Source organism: Saccopteryx bilineata, chromosome 2 (assembly GCF_036850765.1).
Source record: "Saccopteryx bilineata isolate mSacBil1 chromosome 2, mSacBil1_pri_phased_curated, whole genome shotgun sequence".
Classification (NCBI taxonomy): Eukaryota; Metazoa; Chordata; class Mammalia; order Chiroptera; family Emballonuridae; genus Saccopteryx; species Saccopteryx bilineata.
Window position 1 is genome coordinate 379003707 of NC_089491.1, and position 23520 is coordinate 379027226.

Below are 23520 nucleotides of genomic sequence, written 5' to 3' on the forward strand. Positions count from 1 at the left end.
GTGGAAGCAACGATCCTGTGACGGCTGTGCAGAAGGGCAAGGGGAGGGCGGGAGTGGGGGAAGTCTGGGAAGGGGCTGGCAGCCACGACATCCCCTCGCCTGGTGCCCAGAGGGGTGGGATAGGTCATGCAGCCACCACTGCCACCTCCCCCAGCTCCCTGGGACCTCACCCCACCTGGCTGGTGATGTCATAGCGCTGGCTAGTGCTGCCTGTGACGTCACGGTCAGGCCGGAGGTGTTCTCAGGGTCTGCACTAGAGAGAAGGGACCCCTGGAGGGTGCGTGGAGGCGGTCCGATGACAAAGGTTACCTCCAAGCAGTCTCCGCCCAAGTTGTTAGGTGAGTGCGCGCCCAGGCGCGTGGCTCTGGTTGCTATGGACGCAGCGGCAGCCGCTGGCGGGCGCGCACGCGGGGTCGCGGGGTCGCAGGGGCGTGCCGCGCACGGCCACGCAATCCCAGGTCCCCGCGGGCTGGGACCACGCTCTCAGGCCGGGCGACGCTATGAAATCTCTAAAGAAGGAATCCCGCCTCAGATTACCTCCAGCTAAATTCTTGGAGGCCGTCTCAGAGAGCATCAAAGGTTGGCGCTGCTGTCCTGGGAGCTCAGGAAAGCCAGGCAGGGGCAGGGGTTCTTGGATGGGATTCAGGACACGGGGCCTAGAGGACAGGAGTGACACCAGGATGGAGGCAAAAATCATTGGGGAGTGGGATACGGGGCAAGGCGTACTCCATACCTTAGGATGATAAACAAATTGAAGACACCCCCCCCCCATACCCGCAGAGAGCACAGGGCCCTGGGGCCCTGAGGATGGGGACATAGGAAGGGGGGACTATTGACTGAGGCCTTAGGGATTAGTTGTTGGGTTGATGGACTTGGGCAGGAGAGCATAGGAAACCCCTACTTGGAACCATATCATAGGATGGGGTGCAGAAGGGACAGTCCCCAGGAAAGGGGGGGGAGAAGAGCGAGGAAAGAGTTTAAGACTAGAAGGTCCAGGACAAGGGGTCCTTGGCAAAAGAAATTCAGGAAAGAATGCAAGAAATATGTTGAAGTGGTGAAACCAACAACCTTGGTGAGATTCTTTGTGGTGTCACCTAAGAGTCATGCTGGAAAAATCCAAAAAATGCTAACTTGGCCAGTTCTGTTTCTGATCGCCTTTTCCCACTATGTGCTGCTCTTCCACTGGGTGACATCAGTCCTGCTTGTTTAATCTGGAGACAGTCACTAGACATGACAGCTTCTTGGCCCCTGCGGCCACCCTCTGGTTGCAGGTCGGAGAGCCCCAGGGTGCCTGGCAGCAGACTGACCTCTGTGGACATGTTCCCGTTTTCAGCTCACCCTCCTGTCTTTTTTTGCTGTTTCCATGTATTGAGGGCCTGACGTGTGTTGGGCAGGTGCTGTGCTGGGCAACACAGGTATTGGTATTAACTGTGTGACCCCAGCCCTGTAGAAGTTCAGTTTAGTAACTCCTGGAGGAGTAACCAGACAATATAAATGCTGATAAAGGTACCTGTAGGTGTTAAGGGGGCTCAGAACACCTGACCCAGGCCTTGGATGGTAGATATAGGAGGGAAGGTTTTCTGTAGGAGGAGACATCTGTGGCCATCACCCCCCCCCCAAAAAAAAGTAGTTTCTTTCTCCAGGTCTAGGGAACAGCATGAGCTGGGACAGGAACTGTGAATGGGAATGACCTTGGGGCCAGAGCAGAAGGGGTCAGGGTAGAGGAGGAGAAAAGGAGCCAGAGGGACCTGCACAGGGGGCAGGGGGCAGACCCCGAAAGGGGTTTTGTGCCCTTGAAGGCCCTGAGGAGACCCAGCGTCAGCCTCTGAAAGCCCAGTGTGAGGAGAGGGGCCCGCCTGACGTCAAACGAACAAGACCTCAGCCACGTTTCAGTATGAAAATCTGATTTAGGCTGCACTGATGTACTGTTTCTCAATACATTTTTCAATAGTTAAGAGAGAAAGAGAGGAGATTATCTGGTCTCTTTTCCCCAGGGTGGGCAAGGGCTTTCCCAGCTACTGCTTACCTAGTTTCTGAAGACCTCATCAGATTTGAACAACTCTAGGAAAGATTTTTTACCGCGTATTTATTTTCAATACGGGGAAATTGAGTTTAGTAAATAGCCCTTGAGTTAAAAACATGCACCAGAGTGAAGAGGAAAAAAAATCAAAGCGTTTATTTCCCCTACCTATCTAAGGAGAAGTTGCCTTTCCTCCCACTATAGTACAGCTAATCAACAAATGTCATCTTGTGCAGTGTTTCTCCAAGGTCTCTGAATTATAATCAAAAAGGCCAGCAAATATTGTGACTGTAAACCTGTTTAGAGGTCCCAGCCCATTTGACTCTCAGGTCTTGTTGCTAAGAAATGGGAGTCTCCCAGCAGTCTCAGATCACCCCCTCCATCAGGTAAGGCTCAGCACTGGTAGAGACAGCTCCTCCCTCCCTGCATTCCCCAAGTGCAGCTCTGAGGTCAGAATTTCCTGAAGAATGGAATCAACACAAAATAAAATAACATGGAGATAAAACAAGAAGCAGGCAGATAGAGTCCAGGTTTCTTCTCTCTCCACGGCTATCCCTTCCTCCCCTACCCCTTTTCTCCCTACCCCTCCTGAACACCTTGCTTCCAGCTGTCTGGTCTGCCTCCAGCAGAGGTGTCACCTGACTGCCCCATGCACAGGGGCTGGTGTCAGGATCAAGCGAGAAATGCCAGTTGTGTGACTCACGAGGAGCCCCACTCAGCTTGAGTTTCCAGACCAGAGAAAAGGAAGTAGCGAGGCCTCCACAAGTTCAGTAGTGAGACACACTTTGACCCTCCTGACTCTTCCTGCAGGCCGTAAAGGGGCCCCTGTGGGGTTGTCCTTCCTCTCTGGTCTCCCCAACTTGCCTCTGCCCCTCTGGCTGGTCAGTCCACTTGGCTTTCCCTCACCGGATGAACCAGTCTGAAATGCCGCTTTCTTTCCTGCTCCTGGACCACACCTGTCTGCCAGCAAAGGTAAAGCAGATGCTTCAGCTCTGCTTTACGGAGCCATCATGCCCTGGTCTCCGCCTCACTCCCAATGTCACCCCCACCTCCCCAGCAAGCCTTCTGTGCCCACAGGTGCCATACTCAGCCCTGTCTCCACCTTTGCTCCAGCTGTGACCCCGTCTGGCACACCTCAGTCTGCTGCCCCACCTGTACAAAGCCTTCCTGTCCTTCAAGGCCTAACCGAGACAGGGAAGCTTCCTCGGGCCCCTGCAGCTGCTCTTCTGAACCTTTGCTCAGAGCCCTGAACTGTGTGACCCGCATCCATCTGTTCCTGCTTTGACATGTAACCAAACCTATTATCTGTGCCACTAATTTTAGGCCCTTAGGTTATAATTGGTGTGTGTTTGTGTCTGTTGCATATTTCTGTTCCTCAACAGAAGGAGCCATATTTTAACCTTTCATACCATCTTCTCTATAGTTTATAGTCCTTAGGAGGTGCTTAGTGAATATTCTCCAAGGTGAATTGAAGTTTAGAATGTATGTATGATTTTGAATATTTTATTAACTAGATAGAACACACCATTTTCTAACTATGGATTAAGATAACCTTCTCAGAAAAACCTCAGACCAGACTTTCACTGACTATTTCAGAAATCTTCAGCAGCGGTGAAGTTTTATAAATTCAAACATGATAATTATATAACCACCAGTCCAAAGCGTGGAGCTGGAGATGTTTAAGCCCTCAGGAAGGTGATGAACCAGCTGGACAGAGGAAGCAGGTGCCCTGGAAAACAGGAATAATACAAACATATTTATAAAAGTTGATCTTCCATTGGTACCAATTCTCTGCTGGGCTGCCACCAACACTGATGACTGTGTAGAAGGGAGAGGGAAGGTAGAAATCAGAACTTAGGACTGCATGTGCACACGTGGCAGTGGATGGGACCCGGGCCATGCGGTTTAGCTGACGGCGCTCCTGGGTTTCTGCTGACCCCATTGCTCAGGAGCTGAAGGCTGGCCCATCGGCAGAATTTAGAGTTATGTTTGGAATGATTCTGGCTTGATTTTTGGGTTGGTTCTTTTGCCACCAATTATGTGGACATTTTCTAAAAAAGGTTTGGTAACCAAAACACCGGCTTTGATGTTTTAGTGATATTGCCTCCGAAAAAACAGAGTACTGTGAGAAGCAGCAGACAAAACCAAGTTGTGATTTAAAGTCGCTAAAGTCACGACTCAGGTTTTCTTTTGATTATTTTCTGTAGGGCCTTACATCAAACCATTCTAAACCAGAGGGCAGCAGATAAGAGGATACCAGCCAGAGAAAAGAGATGCTTTTGAAACTGTGAATCCACCTCTGTGGAAGGAAGGCAGGGATTGTGTCCTTATGGGAGAATAACCTGCTTCTGCCCCATGACTTCTCAATGCGGGGCTCCAGCATGGTGCCTTAGAGAAAGGGGCTCAGATCTCTCCATGTTCCTCCAGTCCCATGAGCCACTGTCGTCATCAACCACTTCATTACTGCAGTGGACTCCTAAATTATCTCGTTCTCAGTCTTGCACCGCCTTAGCCATTCCTTGCCATGTCATGGCCCACGGGATGAAGACTGAAGTCCTTTACACGGCTCACTAAGCTCTCTGTGATATGGCTCCCACTTCCCTCTCGGGCACGGCTTCTGACCTCCCACCTCGCTGCACTCCAGCTATTTTATAAACACATGCTTTGAGTTCCAGGGGTGTGCTCTATGCCTCTAGGTCTCTCTATGCTCATTCCTTTAGAACGCCTGCTTCCCTTTGTCTGTATTCTCTTCATCCTTTAGACCTCATCTCCTTGGGAAGCCCTCCCTGATGACCCCAAACATTGGGCTGGGGCCCCCTGGATGCTCTCACAGTTCAGCCTTCCATGGGTGCATGCTCTTTAAAGCCTGAATTTCTGCCTTCTACCCCCAGAGCCTAGCACAGTGCCTGCCACACAGAAAACACTTAAGCAGTATTTATTAAATGAAAAAGCTTGGAATAAATGGTCAGCCATGAATGTTCTGTTTCTTTTTTTTTTTTTTCAGGATAATTTTTTTTTTCTGTCTTTTTTTTTTTTTTTACTTTTTATTTATTCATTTTAGAGAGGAGAGGGAGAGACAGAGAGGAGAGACAGAGAGAGAGAAGGGGGGAGGAGCAGGAAGCATCAACTCCCATATGTGCCTTGACCAGGCAAGCCCAGGGTTTTGAACCGGCAACCTCAGCGTTTCCAGGTCGACGCTTTATCCACTGCGCCACCACAGGTCAGGCCAGAATGTTCTGTTTCTTCCCAGAGCATCTATCTATCTACCTATTACCTATCTACATACCTACCTATATATATATTTTTAAATTTTATTTGTTGATTTTTTTTTTTTTTTCATTTTTCTGAAGCTGGAAACAGGGAGAGACAGACAGTCAGACAGACTCCCACATGCGCCCGACCGGGATCCACCCGGCACGCCCACCAGGGGCGGTGCTCTGCCCCCCAGGGGGCGATGCTCTGCCCATCCTGGGCGTCGCCATATTGCGACCAGAGCCACTCTAGCGCCTGAGGCAGAGGCCACAGAGCCATGCCCAGCGCCCGGGCCATCTCTGCTCCAATGGAGCCTTGGCTGCGGGAGGGGAAGAGAGAGACAGAGAGGAAAGCGCGGCGGAGGGGTGGAGAAGCAAATGGGCGCTTCTCCTGTGTGCCCTGGCCGGGAATCGAACCCGGGTCCTCCGCACGCTAGGCCGACGCTCTACCGCTGAGCCAACCGGCCAGGGCCCCTATTTGTTGATTTTAATGAGAGAGGAAGGGAGCGAGAGAGACACATCAATCTGTTCCTGTATGTGCCCTAACTGGGGGTCAAACCAACAACCTCTGTACTTCAGGATGATGCTCTAACCAACCGAGCTATCCGGCCAAGGCCAGAGCATCTATATTTTAATCAGTGTCTTAAGAAACCTGTACCGGCCCTGGCCAGTTAGCTCAGCAGTAGAGCGTCAGCCTGGCGTGCAGAAGTCCTGGGTTCGATTCCCGGCCAGGGCACACAGGAGAAGCGCCCATTTGCTTCTCCACCCCCCCCTTCCTCTCTGTCTCTCTCTTCCCCTCCTGCAGCCAAGGCTCCATTGGAGCAAAGATGGCCCGGGCGCTGGGGATGACTCCTTGGCCTCTGCCCCAGGCGCTAGAGTGGCTCTGGTCGCGGCAGAGCGACGCCCCGGAGGGGCAGAGCATCGCCCCCTGGTGGGCAGAGCGTCGCCCCTGGTGAGTGTGCCGGGTGGATCCCAGTCGGGCGCATGCGGGAGTCTGTCTGACTGTCTCTCCCCGTTTCCAGGTTCAGAAAAATACAAAAAAAAAAAAAAAAAAAAAAAGAAACCTGTACCTTCACCCAAGAGAATGGATCAGTGCCCACAATGGAGGAGGCTGAGAGGCATCCAGTACAGTTGTCCCAAACCACCTAAGGGGTTTTTAAAAGCACAGCTCCCCAGGCCCTGGCTCCATGCGGGAGCGAGGAAGCTGTATTTGTGAAACTCTCCAGAAGATTTGGAGGCAGACATTTGACTGATATTTGGGAACCACTGATTTAGTCTAGCTTCCTCTTTTTACAAAAAGGAAGACTGAGGCCAAGAGGGGTTAAGTGATATACCCAAGGCTGTCTAGCTTATAAGTAGCATAGCCTGGAATGGAACGTCTTCTGATCTCAATTTTGGCTACAGAAGCCCCAGTCACTGTGGCAAGCCAAGCTATTGGGAAAGGGAACCATCAAGAAAGAACTCCTATAGCCCCAGTGAGGTGCTGTCCAGGTCACCTTGGCAGCCTCTGCCGTCCATCCATGTGGCCAGCCCTGCCGCCCCCACCAAGGAGTCTAATGGATATCTATGTAAAGCATTTGTAACCTTCTGCTTCTCTTCAGAAAAGAAGCGGACCAAGGTCCCTGAACAGATCACACCCCCCATTCAGGAAGAACCTGAGCCTGTTAGCAATGTCCTGCAAGGAGATGACATTCTTGCCTTAGCCATTAAGGAGGAGGACTTGAAAAAGGTACGGATGGAGTCCAGGGATGCCTCCCTGCGGGAACTTTTCCCTCCCAGCTCGTGTGTTCTAGAACGTCAACCATGCCCACCCTCGACTGCCTCCCTGCTCACGGGGAGAGTCTCATTCCATGGAAAAATCCATTGGACACAAATTCTTTTCACTTCTGCAGCTAAAGGAATGTTTGTTTTTACATCCCTGAGATGTGTATAGAACCACGGGGGAATGGGGTGATGCGGTATCTTGCTTCCCACGGAGGCAAAGCCATCATCCCATTTCACAGAAGGAAAAAGGAGTCTGAGATACAGAGTTATAGATGTGGATAAAGCCTCTGCTTCCTAACCCCAGGCTTTACCTGGAAGAGTCAGCCACTATCATCTTAACTGTCTAGAGGCAAAAAATGTGATTTTCCCCCTCCAGGACAGTTTTAAGTCTCATGTCTGTCGCATAGGCTTTTCCTCGACAGACCATATGGACAGAGCTGGAGAAAACAGATTTGTCAGCCTTCAGGAATTCCACGAAGAATTAGGAGAGATATGTTTTTCCTCCTCCAGATCTCAAGTGGAATTCTCCTCTGTTGTTTTTCTTTTCAGCAACACACTTCTTGCTTTATTGAAACAAGAGATAAACCTGTCATTACCCAGAAATTTATTATCCGTAAACTCAGACCCAAGGATCCTAGGAGGAAAGTCTGCCACATCGTAGCACATCCCGCTACTCCAGATGCCGCCACAAAGCCCCTGGACTACTACGGTATGCCCAGCCTCCGTCATGGCATCGCCGGTCTCTGAATTCGTGGGTCAGCCTTGCAGGAAAATGGGGTTCTCCCTCAGGAAGTAGCCCCCACGAGTGGTTCACATCCACCAGCTACAGCTTGTCTTTCCTCCTCGCCCCGCCACCAGGTCTGGGTGACAGCCTCTACAGTGGTGACCAGATCCTGCCCCACCATATCTTGGGGAGTCTCCAGGAGTTTCGGAGAATTGCAGTTGCTCGAGGGAACATTCAGGTTTGTGAGCACAGAACTGCCTGGACGAGAGAAGTCACTGAAGTCATGTCAGTCTCACACCTGGCAGTCTCAAGCTAGCTTAAAAGACAGCCCAGGCCCTGGCCAGTTGGCTCAGTGGTAGAGTATTGGCCCAGCATGTGGATGTCCTGAGTTTGATTCCCAGTCAGGGCACACAGGAGAAGTGACCATCTGCTTTTCTACTTCCCCCCTCTTTTCCTCCTGTCCTCCTGTAGCCATGGTTCGATTGGTTCGGGCAAGTTGGCCTCAGGCACTGAGGATGGCTCCATGGCCTCCTCCTCAGGTGCTAAAAGTGGCTCACTTGCTGAGCAACAGAGCAACACCCCAGATGGGCAGAGCATCGCCCCCTAGTGGGCTTGCCAGGTGGATCCCGGTTGGGGCATATGCAGGAGTGTGTCTCTCTGCTTCCCTTCCTCTCACTAAAAAAAAAAAAAAAGACAGCTCCGTCTCTGGGACCAGAGTCTGAAGTGATGAGATTCTCTGCCTGATATAGTGAAGCCAACTTAAGCTAGCTTCAGCTGAGGTCGAGAAGTCACTGTAAGGATACAGAGGTGCCTTGAGGGATTCCAAGGCGATAGTGTGTCTGGCTCAGTTAGACTGAACCCAGAGAGACAGCAGCGCTCCAGGCCCCCTCCCTCATCGCCTTCTGCAGCTCTGTGCACCGGCTTCATGTCCCTCCCCCAGAGGCTGTCCTCCTCTCCGCCTCAGTCTCTAATAGGCTGGGGAAAACTGGCCCCCCGCAGCTCGCAGGGCCACAGGAATTCAGCCTGTCCCTCTGACGTTCTCATCATGCAGTGCTGCTCTCTGTCTCAGTTTCTTTGCTTTCCTGGTTCCAGGCAGAGAAACTCATTGGTCAGGGCCTAAGAGGCCTGGGATCATATAAAAACGGCTCAGTCATTTAGGAAGGTGCCAATTAACATCGGTTGTAAGACAGATGCACGAAAGATTTTGGAATAGAGGTCCCTGTTCCGGTGGAGGGGGGCTGACAGAGGTGTCCAAGGCCCCTGGTTCTGTGCCCTGTTTTCTGTCACTCACAACCTTAGGGGCCTGAAGGGGGGGATCCTCGGCAGAGTGGGAGGACAGCAGGAGTTTAGGCCTCGGGGAATCTCTGCTCAGCCTGGGTTTAGCGCCTCTCACCACCCTCCACACACTGCCGTTGTCCTTTACAGCTGGCCAAGCTGATACACACCCCGCCCTGTCCGATGACTGTCATCTCGACCCCAGAGGAGTCGAAGCAGGAGCAGAAAGCACCCAAAGAAGAGAAGGCACCTCCCTGGGCCCCACCTTTTGAGCGCAACCGTGTGAAAAACTGGCGGCGCAACCTAGCCCTGTGGAAGAGGCAGCAAGAGGCCCTCAGCGGTGAGCAGGGAGCCGGGCTCTCTCCTGCCTCACTCCAGCTTGGCCTGTCTGGCACCCGGGGGCGCCGCTGTGCCTTCTCTCCCTCCACCTGTCCAGAGACGGATGCGGGCTGAGCACGTGTGTGCCATTCCCTGCCACCCCAGTGTTTCTCACGTAGTGGGTCCTGGAATCAGCCCCGTGCTGAGTGCTGGGCCCCCGACTGTTCTGACTTGTTGGAGGGGCTATATCCTTGGCTCTCCCTCCAGAGCGCCTGCAGAAACCCGTTGGCGAGCTGCTGATGCACATCGGGGAGACCTACAGACGGATCCAGGAGGAGCGGCAGCTCATTGACCAAATCCTTCCAACACAGCATGACGGGAAGGTAAGGACACTGTTCTCAAGTGCCCTGTGAGGAGGACATCTGGACACAGGGATGGCTGCCTCCGTTCACACAGTTGGGGACAAAACAAATCTATCCACTGCAAAGCATTGTTAAGCCCTCAAGGTCTTCTATTACTGGGCATTCAGGGACTGCCAGTTAAATAATTCAGCCTGTGTGGTCACTGGTAGTGAATTTGAGGAGGGAGACAGCACGGGTACTGAGTTATTAGAATAGTCTTCGTGTTCTCTCTTAAAAGCTGAGGCCTCCAGTTTGGGATGACCCAGGGCACCCTGTCGTGTCTGGTATGTTGGTGCAGTGTTCGTACCACTCACACTGCCCGGGGCCCGAGGAAGGCTCCAGAGGGCGTCCTGAGAACCAGAAAGCGATGCTGCCCTCCCGCTCCCCCGGCTTCAGCGAGTTCCCAGAGCCCACGTCTGCTGCCTGCGGTGCTCTTGTCCACCAAGCCCCACTGGCCGCTCTCCGCGGTGTCCAGGTGACCTGACTTGTCGGCCCTTCCTTGCCAGTGCTCTGAGGAGACCAGCGGGTTCTGGAGTCAGCTGGAATACTTGGGAGATGAAATGACGGGTCTGGTGATAACGAAGACAAAATCTCAGCGTGGCCTCCTGGAGCCCGTCACTCGCATCAGGAAGCCGCACGTCATCCAGAAGGAGATGGGTGAGGAGCAAGGCAGCTACTGACGGGCCTAGGAGGTGGGACAGCTTGACCCTGGCGTGAGACCAATGGGGGATCACGTCCAACCACCCTACGAAGGTCCAGTTTCCTCTCCAGTCAGACAGTGCAGATAGAAGAGGCGGCAGAGCGAGTGGGAGCTGAGGCCTCATGCAGTGCTGCTGTGAGCCGCTGGAGCCGCCAAGCACCTGCATGGAGATGTGCTGTCAGTGTCAACAGCACACTGATTCCTATGAAACACATATCCTGGCCCTGGCCGGTTGGCTCAGTGGTAGAGAGTCGGCCTGGCATGTGGATGTCCCGGTTCGATTCCTGGTCACAGTGCAGAGGAAAAGTGCCCATCTGCTTTTCTACCCCTCCCCCTCTTGCTTCTCTCTCTCTCTCTCTCTCTCTCTCTCTCTCTATATATATATATATATATATATATATATATATATATCTTCCCCTCCTGCAGCCATGGCTTGATTGGAGCAAGTTGGCCCCAGCACAGAGGTTGGCTCCATGGCCTCCACCTCAAGTGCTAAGAAGAGCTTGGTTGCTGAGCAATGGGCAATGCCCCAGAAGGGCAGATCATTGCCCCCTAGTGGGCTTGCCGGGTGGATCACAGTTGGGGCTCATGCAGGAGTCTGTCTCTGCCTCCCCTTCTCAAACTGAATAAAAACAAAAAGAAAACAAAAAAATCCTGTTAATTTTTATATTGACTACATGTCGAAATGATACTATTGTTGATGCACTGAGTTAAACTCTATTACTAAAGTGAATTCCACCTCTTTCTTTTTACCTTTTGAAACCATCTACATGATTTTAAACTGCGTGCCTCACATTTGCGGTTTGCATATTTCTATTGGGTGGCACTGCTTAAAGGGCTGCCAGACTGTTGCTTCAGAGCAGGAGTCAGGAACCTATGGCTCACGAGCCAAATGTGGCTCTTTGGATGGCTGCATCTGGCTTGCAGACAAATCTTTAATAATAATAAAAAAATAACGTTAAAAATATAAAACAGTCTCATGTATTACAATCCATTCATTTCCTACCGCTCATGTTCATGGTTGTGGGTGGCTGGAGCCAATCACAGCTGTCCTCCGGGACAACACCGTATTTTTATTGGATAATGCGTAAAGTACATGGGTCGTTGTATGGCTCTCATGGAATTACATTTTAAAATATGTGGTGTTCATGGCTCTCAGCCAAAAAGGTTCCCGACCCCTGCTTCAGAGCAAGTTATTTGACCTCGCTGGCCCTCAGTGTCCACATCTGTGAAATACTGAGAGGGTTAAACGAAGCCTGTTGTGTATTAAGAGGTTTTGGCCCATTATGAAACACTGAATAAATGGTAGCTGCTATTGTTTTTTATCATCATCCAAAGATTTAATGGTTTGGAAGCTAATTTTTCAGAAGTCCTGAGTAGGATTGATGAGGCAGTGGGTGTGGAGCAGGACGGGGCCCAGCTGCCTGGGGCAGCTGTATCTTCCCCTCTCCCAGAACTGGCGCTGGGATGGGTGTGTTCAGGGGAAGGGAGCATGGCAGCAGCCTGTGCTGGGGGTCCTTGCTCCCTGCTGTAGGCTTGCTGGGCCAGAAGGATGCTTGGTACCGCTACACCTGGGATCGGAGTCTGTTCCTCATCCACCGACGCAAAGAGCTGCAGAGCATCATGGCAGAGCTGGGTTTCAGCCAGCAGGTGAGCAGTGCCCCTGTGCCCTGTCTGAGCCCCTGAGGGTGGCACCTGTCTTCAGTCCTCTAATCTTTCCTTTCTTGGTCTCTCGGAGGACATTGATGGCCTGGAGGTGGTGGGCAGGGGGCAGCCTTTCTCGGCTGTGACAGTGGAAGACGATGCAGCGTTGGAAAGGAGCCAGGAAAGGTCCCCGGAAGACCCAGTGAGCTTGTGAGTCGGGCCTGGGTTCCAGGGAGAGGTGGAGAGTGGGGCTTCCCCCAGCGCTGAGTGCTAGAGGGTAGGCTTCCCTCCTGGCGGTCAGGGTGCCTCCAGCCTAGCCTTTCAGAGTGGCTGCCACCCCCTCCTCTAGCCCGTTCTAATACCTGTGCTAGCTTCCCTGTGGCCCTCAGCGGTGAGCAGGGAGCCGGGCTCTCTCCCACCTCACTCCAGCCTGGCCTCTCTGGCACCCGGGGGCGCCGCTGTGCCTTCTCTCCCTGTGGCCCTCTGCCCTCCCAGAAACCAGCTCCTGCTGGGAATTTCCCAGACGTCCCTTCACTGGTAAGTGAGGCCACTCCAGACTGTCCCAAGGCTGGGCAGACTCAGTGGCTCAGCAAGAAGAGTCTGGGTGGCCCTGGCCAGTTGGCTCAGCAGTAGAGCATCGGCCTGGCGTGCGGGGGACCCGGGTTCAATTCCCGGCCAGGGCACATAGGAGAAGCGCCCATTTGCTTCTCCACCCCCCCCCTTCCTCTCTGTCTCTCTCTTTCCCTCCCGCAGCCAAGGCTCCATTGGAGCAAAGATGGCCCGGGCACTGGGGATGGCTCCTTGGCCTCTGCCCCAGGCGCTAGAGTGGCTCTGGTCTCGGCAGAGCGACGCCCCCGGAGGGGCAGAGCATCGCCCCCTGGTGGGCAGAGCGTCGCCCCTGGTGGGCGTGCCGGGTGGATCCTGGTCGGGCGCATGCGGGAGTCTGTCTGACTGTCTCTCCCCATTTCCAGCTTCAGAAAAATACAAAAAAAAAAAAAAGAAGAGTCTGGGTGTCCAAGAACCTCCCACCAACAGGGGCGGAGCAGGACAAACCTGAGCTCCAGTGGAGCTGCTGATCCTCCATTGGAGGACAGAGCAGAGCACCTCCCCAGACATACTGGCCACTATTTCCGTGGGCTTCGTCTGGCAAGACTACGGCAGCTCCAGGGAAAATACATCATTGGTTTTTCTTACAGAGATTCATTGACCCCTGATGAGGCCTCCGTGCCTGTTCTTGGCCCTTCTCTGCTGTTCTGTGGGAAGCCAGCCTGCTGGATCAGAGACAGTAACCCACAGGGCAAGGTAAGCCTGCCTTTACCCTAACCATCTGCTGCATGGGCCTCCCTTGGGTGAGTCTCAAGGTGACCGGCGGTCACAAGGAACCTGCTGTCTCCTACTTGCATTTTTGTCTGGTCGTGCATTTAGCAGGTCTGAAAATGGTAACAGCCATGCTCACCTGAGCCAGAATAAAATCACAAGGCTGAAAGGAGAGTATCACAAGCCACCCAGTTTGTATCTAGTCCCCAAGTATGTAAATAAGCAAACCTTCCCAAAGGGTGTGGCTTTAAGAAGATTCTAAACTATTCTTCAGATGCTGAGCAGAAATGTTCATCAGATGTAAAGTCTGTTTTGTCTTCTTACTGTTGCGCAAGCACTACTACTACTGAGGTACGACACCTCTCTGTCTGAGAGCAGCCAGGCCCTGGAGGCCCAGGACGCCGGACTTGCAACGCCAAACCCAGACAAGTTCCTGGCAAACCAGGATGAGTTTGGTTTGGGCAAGGGCCTCCCTCGGAGCCATGTCTCATACCTCCTCCTTCCCCAGAAGCGCGTTGGAATTGCTGTCCGCTTGACCTTTGAAACTTTAGAAGGGCAGAAAACATCTTCGGAATTGACTGTGGTCAATAATGGCACGGTAGCTATTCGGTATGACTGGCGACGGCGGTCCCAGCGGGACTCTTTCCAAGACCTGAAGAAAAACAGGACGCAACGGTTTTACTTTAATAATCGGGGAGGTACGTAAAAGAAGTGACCCTACTCACCTTGATGTCCGAGAAGCTAAAGTCTAGCTACTGCCCAGCTCCTGCAAGTTTAAGCCCCTCTTCCCTGCCTCCTCCATTCCTTTCTTCTGTGAAAGTGTGTCACATCTCTTAACTATTCCTGTCTCTTGGAGGCAGGGTGGGAACTCTTGAGAACACGGGGAGGTGAGCCCCCCAGGGAGCAGAAGCACTCCTGGGGTTCAGTTACCTATCTGCACAGGCCTGGGGCTGGGATGTCCAACTCTGCCTGTTTGCCAGAGACTTTCCCATTTTAGCACTGAAATTCCCACATCCCAGAAAACCCCTCAGTCCTGACAAACAGGGATGGCTGGTCACCCTGCCTGGGGCTCAGTTAAATGTATCTGCATAGACTTAGGGCTCAGTTAATTCTCGACCTGCAGGCTTGGGGCTCAGTGAGCTTCCTCCTTGCTGAAATCCCCTGTCTCTGGCCCTCTCAGATGTGATTCTGCCTGGAGAAACAAAAACCTTTTCCTTCTTCTTCAAATCTTTGAATGCTGGGATCTTCAGGGAATTTTGGGAGTTTGGAACTCACCCCATCCTGTTAGGAGGTGCTGTCCTGCAGGTCAATCTCCATGCAGTCTCCCTGGCCCTGGACATTTATAGGGATGCGAGGAAGTCACTGGAGGTAAGGGATCCCAGATCTTGGGGTCTTGGCCCCTGTGGACATCAGATAGGTTATTCTGATGTGCTTTCTAGCACTGCCTGCAGGGGTCTCTGCCAGCTACTCTTGCTCCACAAATACTTCTCAGGGCTTTGTGATGTAAAAGATGGGTGGGCAGGCAGGAGGAGGGGCAGCTTGGAGCTCCACTGTGCCCAGCTCCCTCCACCAGAAAGAGTACTTGAGCACAAACGCAGGGAACGGCCCTGTGCCTGGTACTGTATTTGCTCATTGCTGTCTGGTACCCTCCAGTGGTGTTGTGTTTAACCAGCCAGACTTCAAAACCAGGAAAAACCGCAGAGAACAATTTACCTGGTGGAGCCAGCACCCGGGAGCGAGTGCGAAGTGGGAACTGGGAATCTGCTGGGCCCCATCGGGTCCCAGGTCCGTAGCCTGGCCACCTAGTGCTGTGCTCTGTGGGATTCTGCAGAAAGCTGTGTTTTCATTCACCGTGGTCCCCAAGCACGAGCCAGCTACCTCCGCTGGCACTCAACCTGTGCCGATCAGAAATAATTTTGACAAATGCAATGTCTGCTTTACTCGCTAGAGTAGGACTGGCTTCTCTTCTGTGATAATGACTGTATGGCAAAGTCACATTCTCAGCAAGGCCCAAACCATGCTGCCTGGACCCCTTGCCTTTCTTAATCTGCGGGAAATGCTGACTGTGACCTGGCCCCACAAGGGTGCAACTTCTCTGGAACTGGCTCCTTCTCGGGGTCCTTTCAGTCTGTTTCAGGGAACAAGGCTGTTTGGGAAGACCCAGGGGTTTTTGAGTCTGGGAACACTTCAGTGTGTGCGTGTGCGTGTGTGTGTGCGACAGACAATGGCAGGAACTCACCCCTAGGAAAGTAGGAAAGGACAAGGTCCCCTCTGGGGTGTAACATGGCTTCTGAAAGCCTGAGCTGCGGTCCCATGCCACCTTTTCTCCTCCAGGAAGACCTAGCGTCCCACGAGGCGGTCACCATCGTGAACAGCATGCTGCAGGAGCTGCTGCAGGGGGTCCTGACCCCGGAGCGTGCGCGGTCGCCCGCGGACGCCTACCTCACGGAGGAGGACTTGTTCCGCCACAGGAACCCGCGGGTACGGGCCCAGCCCTGGCCCCCGCCCCTCGTGTGTGCCCGGGGTGGGAGGGACAGCACAGCCCTGGCCCCCGCCCCTCGTGTGTGCCCTGGGTGGGAGGGACAGCAGACCCTCCGGTGTGCCAGGAGGCTCTGCCCATCTCCCACGAGTAGCTCACTCTCCCCTCCCAGCAGCCCTGGACATGGGCACTGTGTATCCTCACTGTATGTGGGGGAGACCGTGGCCCGGGGAGCTTAAGTAATTTGCCCAGGATGACTTAGCTTGTAAATGGATCCTTGGTGAGGACTGTCCCACAAACCCTTTCATTCAAACCCAATATTATGTAAGAGTTCACATGCAAAAAAATAGTAATACTAGAGGTTGGAGATGCTCAGGTGGAAGGGGCAGTGGGGATGCGCTCTGGCCACAGCCACTCCTGCTGGCCTCCTCCCTGCCTCCGCCACCAGTGCTCTGGGGGATGGGGACACCGGAGCACATGCCTGGGCTCCGGGGGCCCCACGCCCAGCCTCCCCGTCACGTGGCTCCTCTTGTCTCCGCTGCAGCTGCATTACCAGTACCAGGTGGTGCAGAACCTGCACGGACTGTACAGGCAGTACATGATCCTACCCTCCAAGGCCAAGGAGGTCAGGCCGGGCGAGGACGAGGCCGTCGGCCCCAGGGCCCGGGCGGCCACGGCCCAGTCGGTCTACTCGGACAGGGCCTCCACGAACACCGAGTCTGTAGCACACGTCAGGATTCCGGTCTTGGAACCTCAGCCGCCCCAAAAGGAGACTACGGCCGTCGGGAACTCCCAAGATTCTTTCAGGGCCCAGAAGAGCCGAGCAGGGCCCAGGAGTTCTGTGCGGAAGAGCATCATGGAGGAGACCCTGGTGGAGGGGAGCCCGGACCCGGAGAGAGCCAAGAGCCTCAGGGAGCTGGAGGGCCTCCCCGTGCCCGAGTGGAGCCTCTGCCTGGAGGACCTCCGAAAGGTGCTTCCCTGACCCCACGGAGGTGGCTGGTGGAGAGTGGCCGTGGCAAGCAAGGGGAGGGAGGGCCCCAGCAGTGCCTCTCGCCCCGTGGACAAAGAAATAAAATCCTCTGCAAGTCCAGAGAAGGCCATCTCTTGGGTCATCTTGTTTTGTCTTAGGTGCCTAGGCCACTGTGATACCAGAAAGACCTCCTCTCTGACCTTTGCAAATCTTGGAAAAGGGGTTTGTGGGTGCAGATTTCTGAGGGAGGACCCAGGCTCCCACAGAAGTCATCCTAGAGTTTCCCCATGGCCGTGTCCACGCCTGCACACCTGTCCTCACAGCAACACACTTATCGCTAAAGGACACAGGGACCCTTGGCATCCTGGGCAGAAGGGTTGCTCATGGTACCTGTGGCCCTGCCAGGCAATGATGACACTCCCTGAGGAGAACCAGAGAGAAGACGCCCTAACCAGGCTCAACAAAGCAGCGCTGGAGCTGTGCCAGGAACAGAGGCCGCTCCAGTCCGACTTCCTGTACCAGATGTGGTAGGTGCCCCGCCTGGAGAGCCAGCTCCGTCTCCTCCCCTTTGTGGCATCTGGCCAGGGGTTCTGAGCAGGCCATCCCACCACTCCAGGGGGCTGAGCTCCCCTTGAGCTCAGCTTGCTAAAAGATGCTACAAACAGTCCATGCTTGGCACCTGCTGCTCCGTGCAGAGCGGTCACAGCAGCCCGAGCACCTAGACTTCTATTTTTCCCTTTTTCCTTGTTTCTTCTCGACGAGCAGACGAATGAACAGAGGAGAGAAACCCGAGGGTGGTGAGAAGAGGGGCCTATTTCATGAAAAGCTTTACCCCTCCAGAACTGTTTTGGATGGCCTTGCGGGGAGGGAGGGACTGGTTTTTGCAAAGCCCTCAGAACACATCCCCGGAGCCTCATGCCAGGTCCAGTCATGATTTCAAGCTGGAGTTTAGACCGACCTAGCCCGAGCCCCAGGTGCCTCTCTCTTGGCTGAAGCCAGATTTCCACCAGAGCTCTTGCACAGGAGCTGGTGAAGGTGCTGGCTGGACAGGGCCATGGCATCTCCGCGGCAGGCCCTGGCACCAGTGTCTCGGAAGGGAAGGATCCAAACCTCTGCAGCTTCCAGGGCAAGTGAAGGGTGATGGCTCTCCTCCAGCGTGTCTTGCCCTCTAGTTTGCAGCTGTGGCGGGATGTGAGTGACAGCCTGGTGAACCATTCCCTGTGGCTGAGGGCTCTGCTGGGCCTGCCTGAGAAGGAAACCATCTACTTGGACATGCTAGAAGAGCAAGGTCAGACTCTGTATAGCTGTGCCTGCACGGTAGTCTCCCCCCTTCCTCTGCCTTGGCCTTTCGCTACCCTCGGCTGGAGCCCCCGCTGGTCCATGGAGCAGGCCTCGCCTACCCTTCTATCTGTTGCCAAGATGTGGAACCCCAAAGCGACCTTAGTATCACCTTAGTTCAGTCTCCTCATTTCACAGATGGAGTCCCAGAAGGATGAAAGGGTTTGCCGGTGCCATCCTTGGGGGTGTGGCGGAGCTGGGACTAAACCAGGTCTCTTGCCCCTGCTCCCCCCCACCCCCAGTCCCGTCCCACAAGGTCACACGCCTGCTGTTAGTCCGTGGGAATGTTCTCAAAGCTGCTGGGCGCACTTTGCTTTTCCTGGCTCCTGCCTGTCAGGTCAGCTAGGCCACAGGCCACTTCGTCTTCCATTCACCTCCCTCAGATAGAAAATCACCTCTTGTCATGGAAGTGAAGGTAACTTCGGGGAGAGCTGGGAAGGAGGACCGGAAGGGGACAGCCCAGGAAAAGAAGCAGCTGGGAATCAAAGACAAAGAAGATAAAAAGGGAGCCAAGATGCTGGGGAAGGAGGCATGCTCTAGGACAGGGTCTGGCCTGGGGCGGGGCTGGGAGGACCCCAAGGGGGCCTCAGGAGGTCACTCCAGCAGATGCCCGGCTCTCCCAGTGAGCTGCTCGTGAGAAAGTCCCGGGCCTCAGGAGTTACTGAACGCACGTCTCATCTCTCCACGCAGGACCGTTTAAACAGCAAGAAGCAGAAGGCAAAGGATGACAAGAAACCTGTGAAATCTCCAAGTCGGGACAAGCTTTTCTTGGAAGACCCTGCCCCTGTCATTATCACTTCTTCTCAGGATCCCATAGATCCCCAGGTCATGAAGGAATACACCCAGAGGTTGTACACTGAGGTGAGGGCGGAGCCCCGCACTGGGCCCTCCTCTTGCTTGCACCTGCCCTGTGTACTGCCCTCCGATCCTTCCTTCATCCCATTCATTCTACAAACGACAAGTGCCTACTTCATCCATGATGGAAGCAGAGCTGCCCCGTGCAGGGCATCCTAGTGTGCGAGACAGAGTTCGTGAACCAGTAACACTCTGGAATGTTAGGCCGTAAACACTAAGAAACAGAGAGAGCTAGACCCAAACGGAGGGTGGGGTGGGTCATCAAGAACCAGTAACAGGCCCTGGCCGGTTGGCTCAGCGGTAGAGCGTCGGCCTAGCGTGCGGAGGACCTGGGTTCGATTCCCGGCCAGGGCACATAGGAGAAGCGCCCATTTGCATCTCCACCCCTCCGCCGCACCTTCCTCTCTGTCTCTCTCTTCCCCTCCCGCAGCCGAGGCTCCATTGGAGCAAAAGATGGCCCGGGCGCTGGGGATGGCTCTGTGGCCTCTGCCCCAGGCGCTAGAGTGGCTCTGGTCGCAATATGGCGACACCCAGGAGGGTCGCAACATGGCGACGCCCAGGATGGGCAGAGCATCGCCCCCTGGTGGGCAGAGCGTCGCCCCTGGTGGGCGTGCCAGGTGGATCCCGGTCGGGCGCATGCGGGAGTCTGTCTGACTGTCTCTCCCTGTTTCCAGCTTCAGAAAAATGAAAAAAAAAAAAAAAAAAGAACCAGTAACACTCTGGGATGTTAGGCTGTAAACACTAAGAAACAGAGAGAGCTAGACCCAAACGGGGTGGGGGGTGGGGGGGTTCATCAAGAAGAGGCTTCAAGGGAGGTGAGAAGTGGCCATGTTGTCCCCTGATGGGGAGTGCCCTAGGGAGAGGAAACAACTAATTAATGCAAGGAGAGAGGGTAGCCAGGAGGACAGAGGGCAGAGAGGTCGCTGAGAGGGATCAGGTAGTGTGGGCTTTGTAAGCCCTGTGAGGACTCGGGTTTTTTACTGAGTGAAACAAAAAATCATACAGAGTTTTGAACAGAGGAGTGACATGGTCTGAGTTACACTTTAGAAGATCAGTCACTCTGGCTGTCATTTGGAAGATAGACGAGGGGGAACAGGACAGAAGCCCTCCCCTTTCTGCTGCACCTGCTTCCTCTCTACTTTAGATGGTGTCTTGGCTGATGTGTTCTTTGGGGAGCATCATGTAGAGTATATTCCCAGCGAGTGTTAAGGGCTTTGAAATACTGGAGAGACTTCATATTGATGCAATTGTTTTCTTTTTTAAGTGAGAGGAGGGGAGATAGACTCCCGCATGTGCCCCAACTGGGATCCACCTGGCAACCCCTATCCCGGGTGATGCTCAAATCAACTGAGTTATTTTTAGCACCTGAGGCTGACGCTCAGCCCAGCCAAGCTGCCATCAGTGCCTGGGGCCAATGCTCAAACCAATTGAGCCACTGGCTGCAGGAGGAGAAGAGGGAGAGAAGCAGATGGTCACTTCTCTCATGTGCCCTGACCAGGAATCAAACCCGGGCTAACGCTCTATCCACTGAGCCAACTGGCCAGGGCCATAATGATGCATTCTTAAGCAATAGCTCTTTAGAAACTCATCCAAGTGTTGTGTTGGGTTCTTAGGTATTGTGGTTTGTTTTGGAGGGGAGGTCCACAAAGCCACATTCAGAGTGAGGCTTTGTTGTCCTCTGATGTGGACAGCTGGGTAGCTGGGATTATGTCGTGCATTGTGGTAACACTCTGGATCTCATTTGATCAAAAGCTCCGTTTGTTGCTGGTGACATCGCTGAGATTTCTGAAGGTCAATGGAGTCTAGAAAGTTATTATAGATCTCTCAGGGTCCATGTAGTAGACTTCCTTTGCTTTCTAAAATTAAGAATCAACTTGCTGCCTGACCAGGCAGTGGAGCAGTGGATAGAGTGTTAGACTGGGATGTGGAGGACCCACGTCTGAAACCCTGAGGTCTCTAGCTTGAACAAGGGCTCATCCAGTTTGAGCACAGGCTCGCTGGCTTGAGCTCAGGGTTTCTGGCTTGAGCCCAAAGGTCACTGGCTTGAAGCCCAAGGTCACTGGCTTGAGCCCAAGGTCACTGGCTTGAACAAGGGGTCACTTACTCTGCTCTAGCCCCCCCGGTCAAGGCACACATGAGAAAGCACTCAATAAACAACAAAGGTGCCATAATGAAGAATTGATGCTTTTCATCTCTCTCCCTTCCTGTCTGTCTGTCCCTATCTGTCCCTCTCTTTGTCAAAAAACAAAACAAAACAAAAAAATCAACTTGCTGAGGCTTGTGTGGTCCAGCTTCACTAAGGGTACAGTCTTAGAAACATTTCAGTTCTGTGATCTCACAAGAAGGAAAGTTGGCATCCATGAGGCCAGGGTAGGATTGGGCCACCCCAAGGTACTAAATGGGCACTGGCCCCTGGACTCCCTGGAATTGCCCCTGTAACCATGCTATGTTCCGATGTCCCCATATGTCCTAGGGGCCAGTACAGGATTACCTCTCCAAACTGGTTTGAAAAATAAAACTATTTGCAAAAATAAAAGTTTTCCTATACAAATTCTCACCACTTTGGTTTCATCCCCTTTCCGGCTGTTCTTGATGTGATGTGAATATGTCCACCCTCTTAGCATGGTGGGTGCTCCCTTGTTTAGGTGTTTTCCAGAGAGCAAACCTTTGCCTGTGATGTTTTTCCTGTTCTTCCAGGTCTATGGGCTGCTGGAAACCCTGGTGACCGGCCTAATGGTTCTAGCTGACGAGCTCAGCCCCATAAAGAATGCTGAGGAGCCTTTGCATCTTTGCATTTGACTCATGTGCCCAGGGAGCCTTCTGGACAACTGGTTAACAAGCAGATCAATAAAGGACCTTTAAATTCCTACTGTTTCCATCATGCCTATGTCTTAAATGCCCTCTTTTTAAAAAATAATTTTAAGCCCTGGCCAGTTAGCTCAGTGGTAGAGCGTTGGCCTGGCGTGCAGGAGTCCTGGGTTCGATTCCCAGCCAAGGCACACAGGAGAAGCGCCCATCTTCTTCTCCACCCCTCCCCCTCTCCTTCCTCTCTGTCTCTCTCTTCCTCTCCCGTAGCCAAGGCTCCATTGGAGCAAAGTTGGCCCCGGGTGTTGAGGATGGCTCTGTGGCCTCTGCCTCAGGTGCTAGAATGGCCCTGGTTGCAACAGAGCAACGCCCCAGATGGGCAGAGCATCGCCCCCTGGTGGGCGTGCCGGGTGGATCCCGGTCAGGTGCATGCGGGAGTCTGACTGCCTCCCCATTTCTGACTTCAGAAAAATACAAAAAAAAAAATTTATTTTATTGATTGATTCAGCTCATGGCCCAGTCCTCCCATATCCCACTTGGCCTCAGGTGTCCCCCACCCCACCCTGTCCCAGTTCTTGCAGTCATCCAACAGGAGGAGAGAGAAACACACCTGGGAGGTAATATGTGGGACGATGGGCCTAAGAGTAAGTTGGTAGCAGGACAAGGAATGAATTAGATGACGGGACAGATAGCGTCACCGCTCACAGTTCCTGCTTCTGGCCCTCCTTGCTCCACACTTTTGGGTCATGCTTCCTGGAACTCGGTCTTCCCCAAGTGTCATCACCAAATATGACAAAGTATGAGACTAGGAAAACTAGACTCCCCTGGGCTGGGCTCCCTGAGACCCTCCCACTTCAGCTGGGTCCTAGGGATCTGTCCCAGCATCTGAGGACCATGCTAACTAACCACACTCTTAATCCTAGGGGCTGGATCCCTTTGTCCTAGAGGTTATTCTAGATTCTACAGTGTCACCCCCCCCCCCCCCTCCTCAGGTCAAGGCATCTGACCTCGCTGAGTCACTTTTCTGCCTTAAAAGCAGCCTCTGGATGTGATCCTCCCTTGCTCAGAGGAATGTGACGTGGGTAAGAGATGACTCTCGCTAAGAAAGGTACTGTTGGCGCAAGCTCAGTGTCCTGTTTTCTGGCCAGGCTTCCTGTGTGACATGGGCTCCAGGCTCCCAGAGTTTGAAGAACAACTTTGCTAATGGTGGGCTTATGACCTGAAGTGCTGGTGGGGCAGAGGTGTGAGCGGGAGGCTGAGGGAGTGGCCGCAATCTCCCATCCACATCTGGCGCGTCTGGAAAGGAGCTCATGGACCTCCAGCATCCTTCAGTTAAGACAGGGGAGGAGGGTTAGAGAGAGCAGGCACGTGGCATCGGAGAGGTGGAGAAGGGGCTGTGCCCAAAGCCCTGGCAGGGCAGATGCCCCTGTCAGAGTGGCAAGGGGGCCGGCTGGGAGCCCACAGTAGGCAGTAACTCCAGAAAGGGTCAGCCCCAGAAAAAGGTCTTCCTGGCCCAGAGTGGGAGGGGGACAGGTGGGCGGGTGCGGGAGCCCCCTGGCCGTGTTTCCTGTAGAGGCAGGCGGGGGAAGGGTTAATTCATTGTAGCCAGGGAGTGGGCCACCCTCAGAGGCTGCACCTCCTGGGGACTGCCTGCAGGAC

At 53.7% G+C, this 23520-nt stretch overlaps 1 protein-coding gene across 2 annotated transcripts; it reads left to right on the plus strand.

Annotated features, from left to right (window-relative positions):
- Window positions 1-453: 453 nt before the first annotated feature.
- On the plus strand, window positions 454-21903 carry MYCBPAP (MYCBP associated protein). 2 transcript variants are annotated; one of them, XM_066255506.1, is made up of 19 exons: window positions 454-579; window positions 6873-7000; window positions 7585-7744; window positions 7894-7997; window positions 9185-9374; window positions 9620-9735; window positions 10260-10410; window positions 11988-12103; window positions 12192-12307; window positions 13294-13399; window positions 13923-14112; window positions 14595-14782; window positions 15749-15895; window positions 16438-16863; window positions 17269-17390; window positions 18036-18151; window positions 18585-18730; window positions 18892-19062; window positions 21754-21903. In XM_066255506.1, the coding sequence occupies exons 1-19, from the start codon at window positions 501-503 to the stop codon at window positions 21853-21855; spliced, it is 2874 nt and encodes a 957-aa protein (XP_066111603.1). In that variant the 5' UTR covers window positions 454-500; the 3' UTR covers window positions 21856-21903. The 2 variants fall into 2 exon arrangements, with proteins under 2 accessions (XP_066111603.1, XP_066111604.1); XM_066255507.1 differs by having other exon boundaries at window positions 18585-18616.
- Window positions 21904-23520: the final 1617 nt, after the last annotated feature.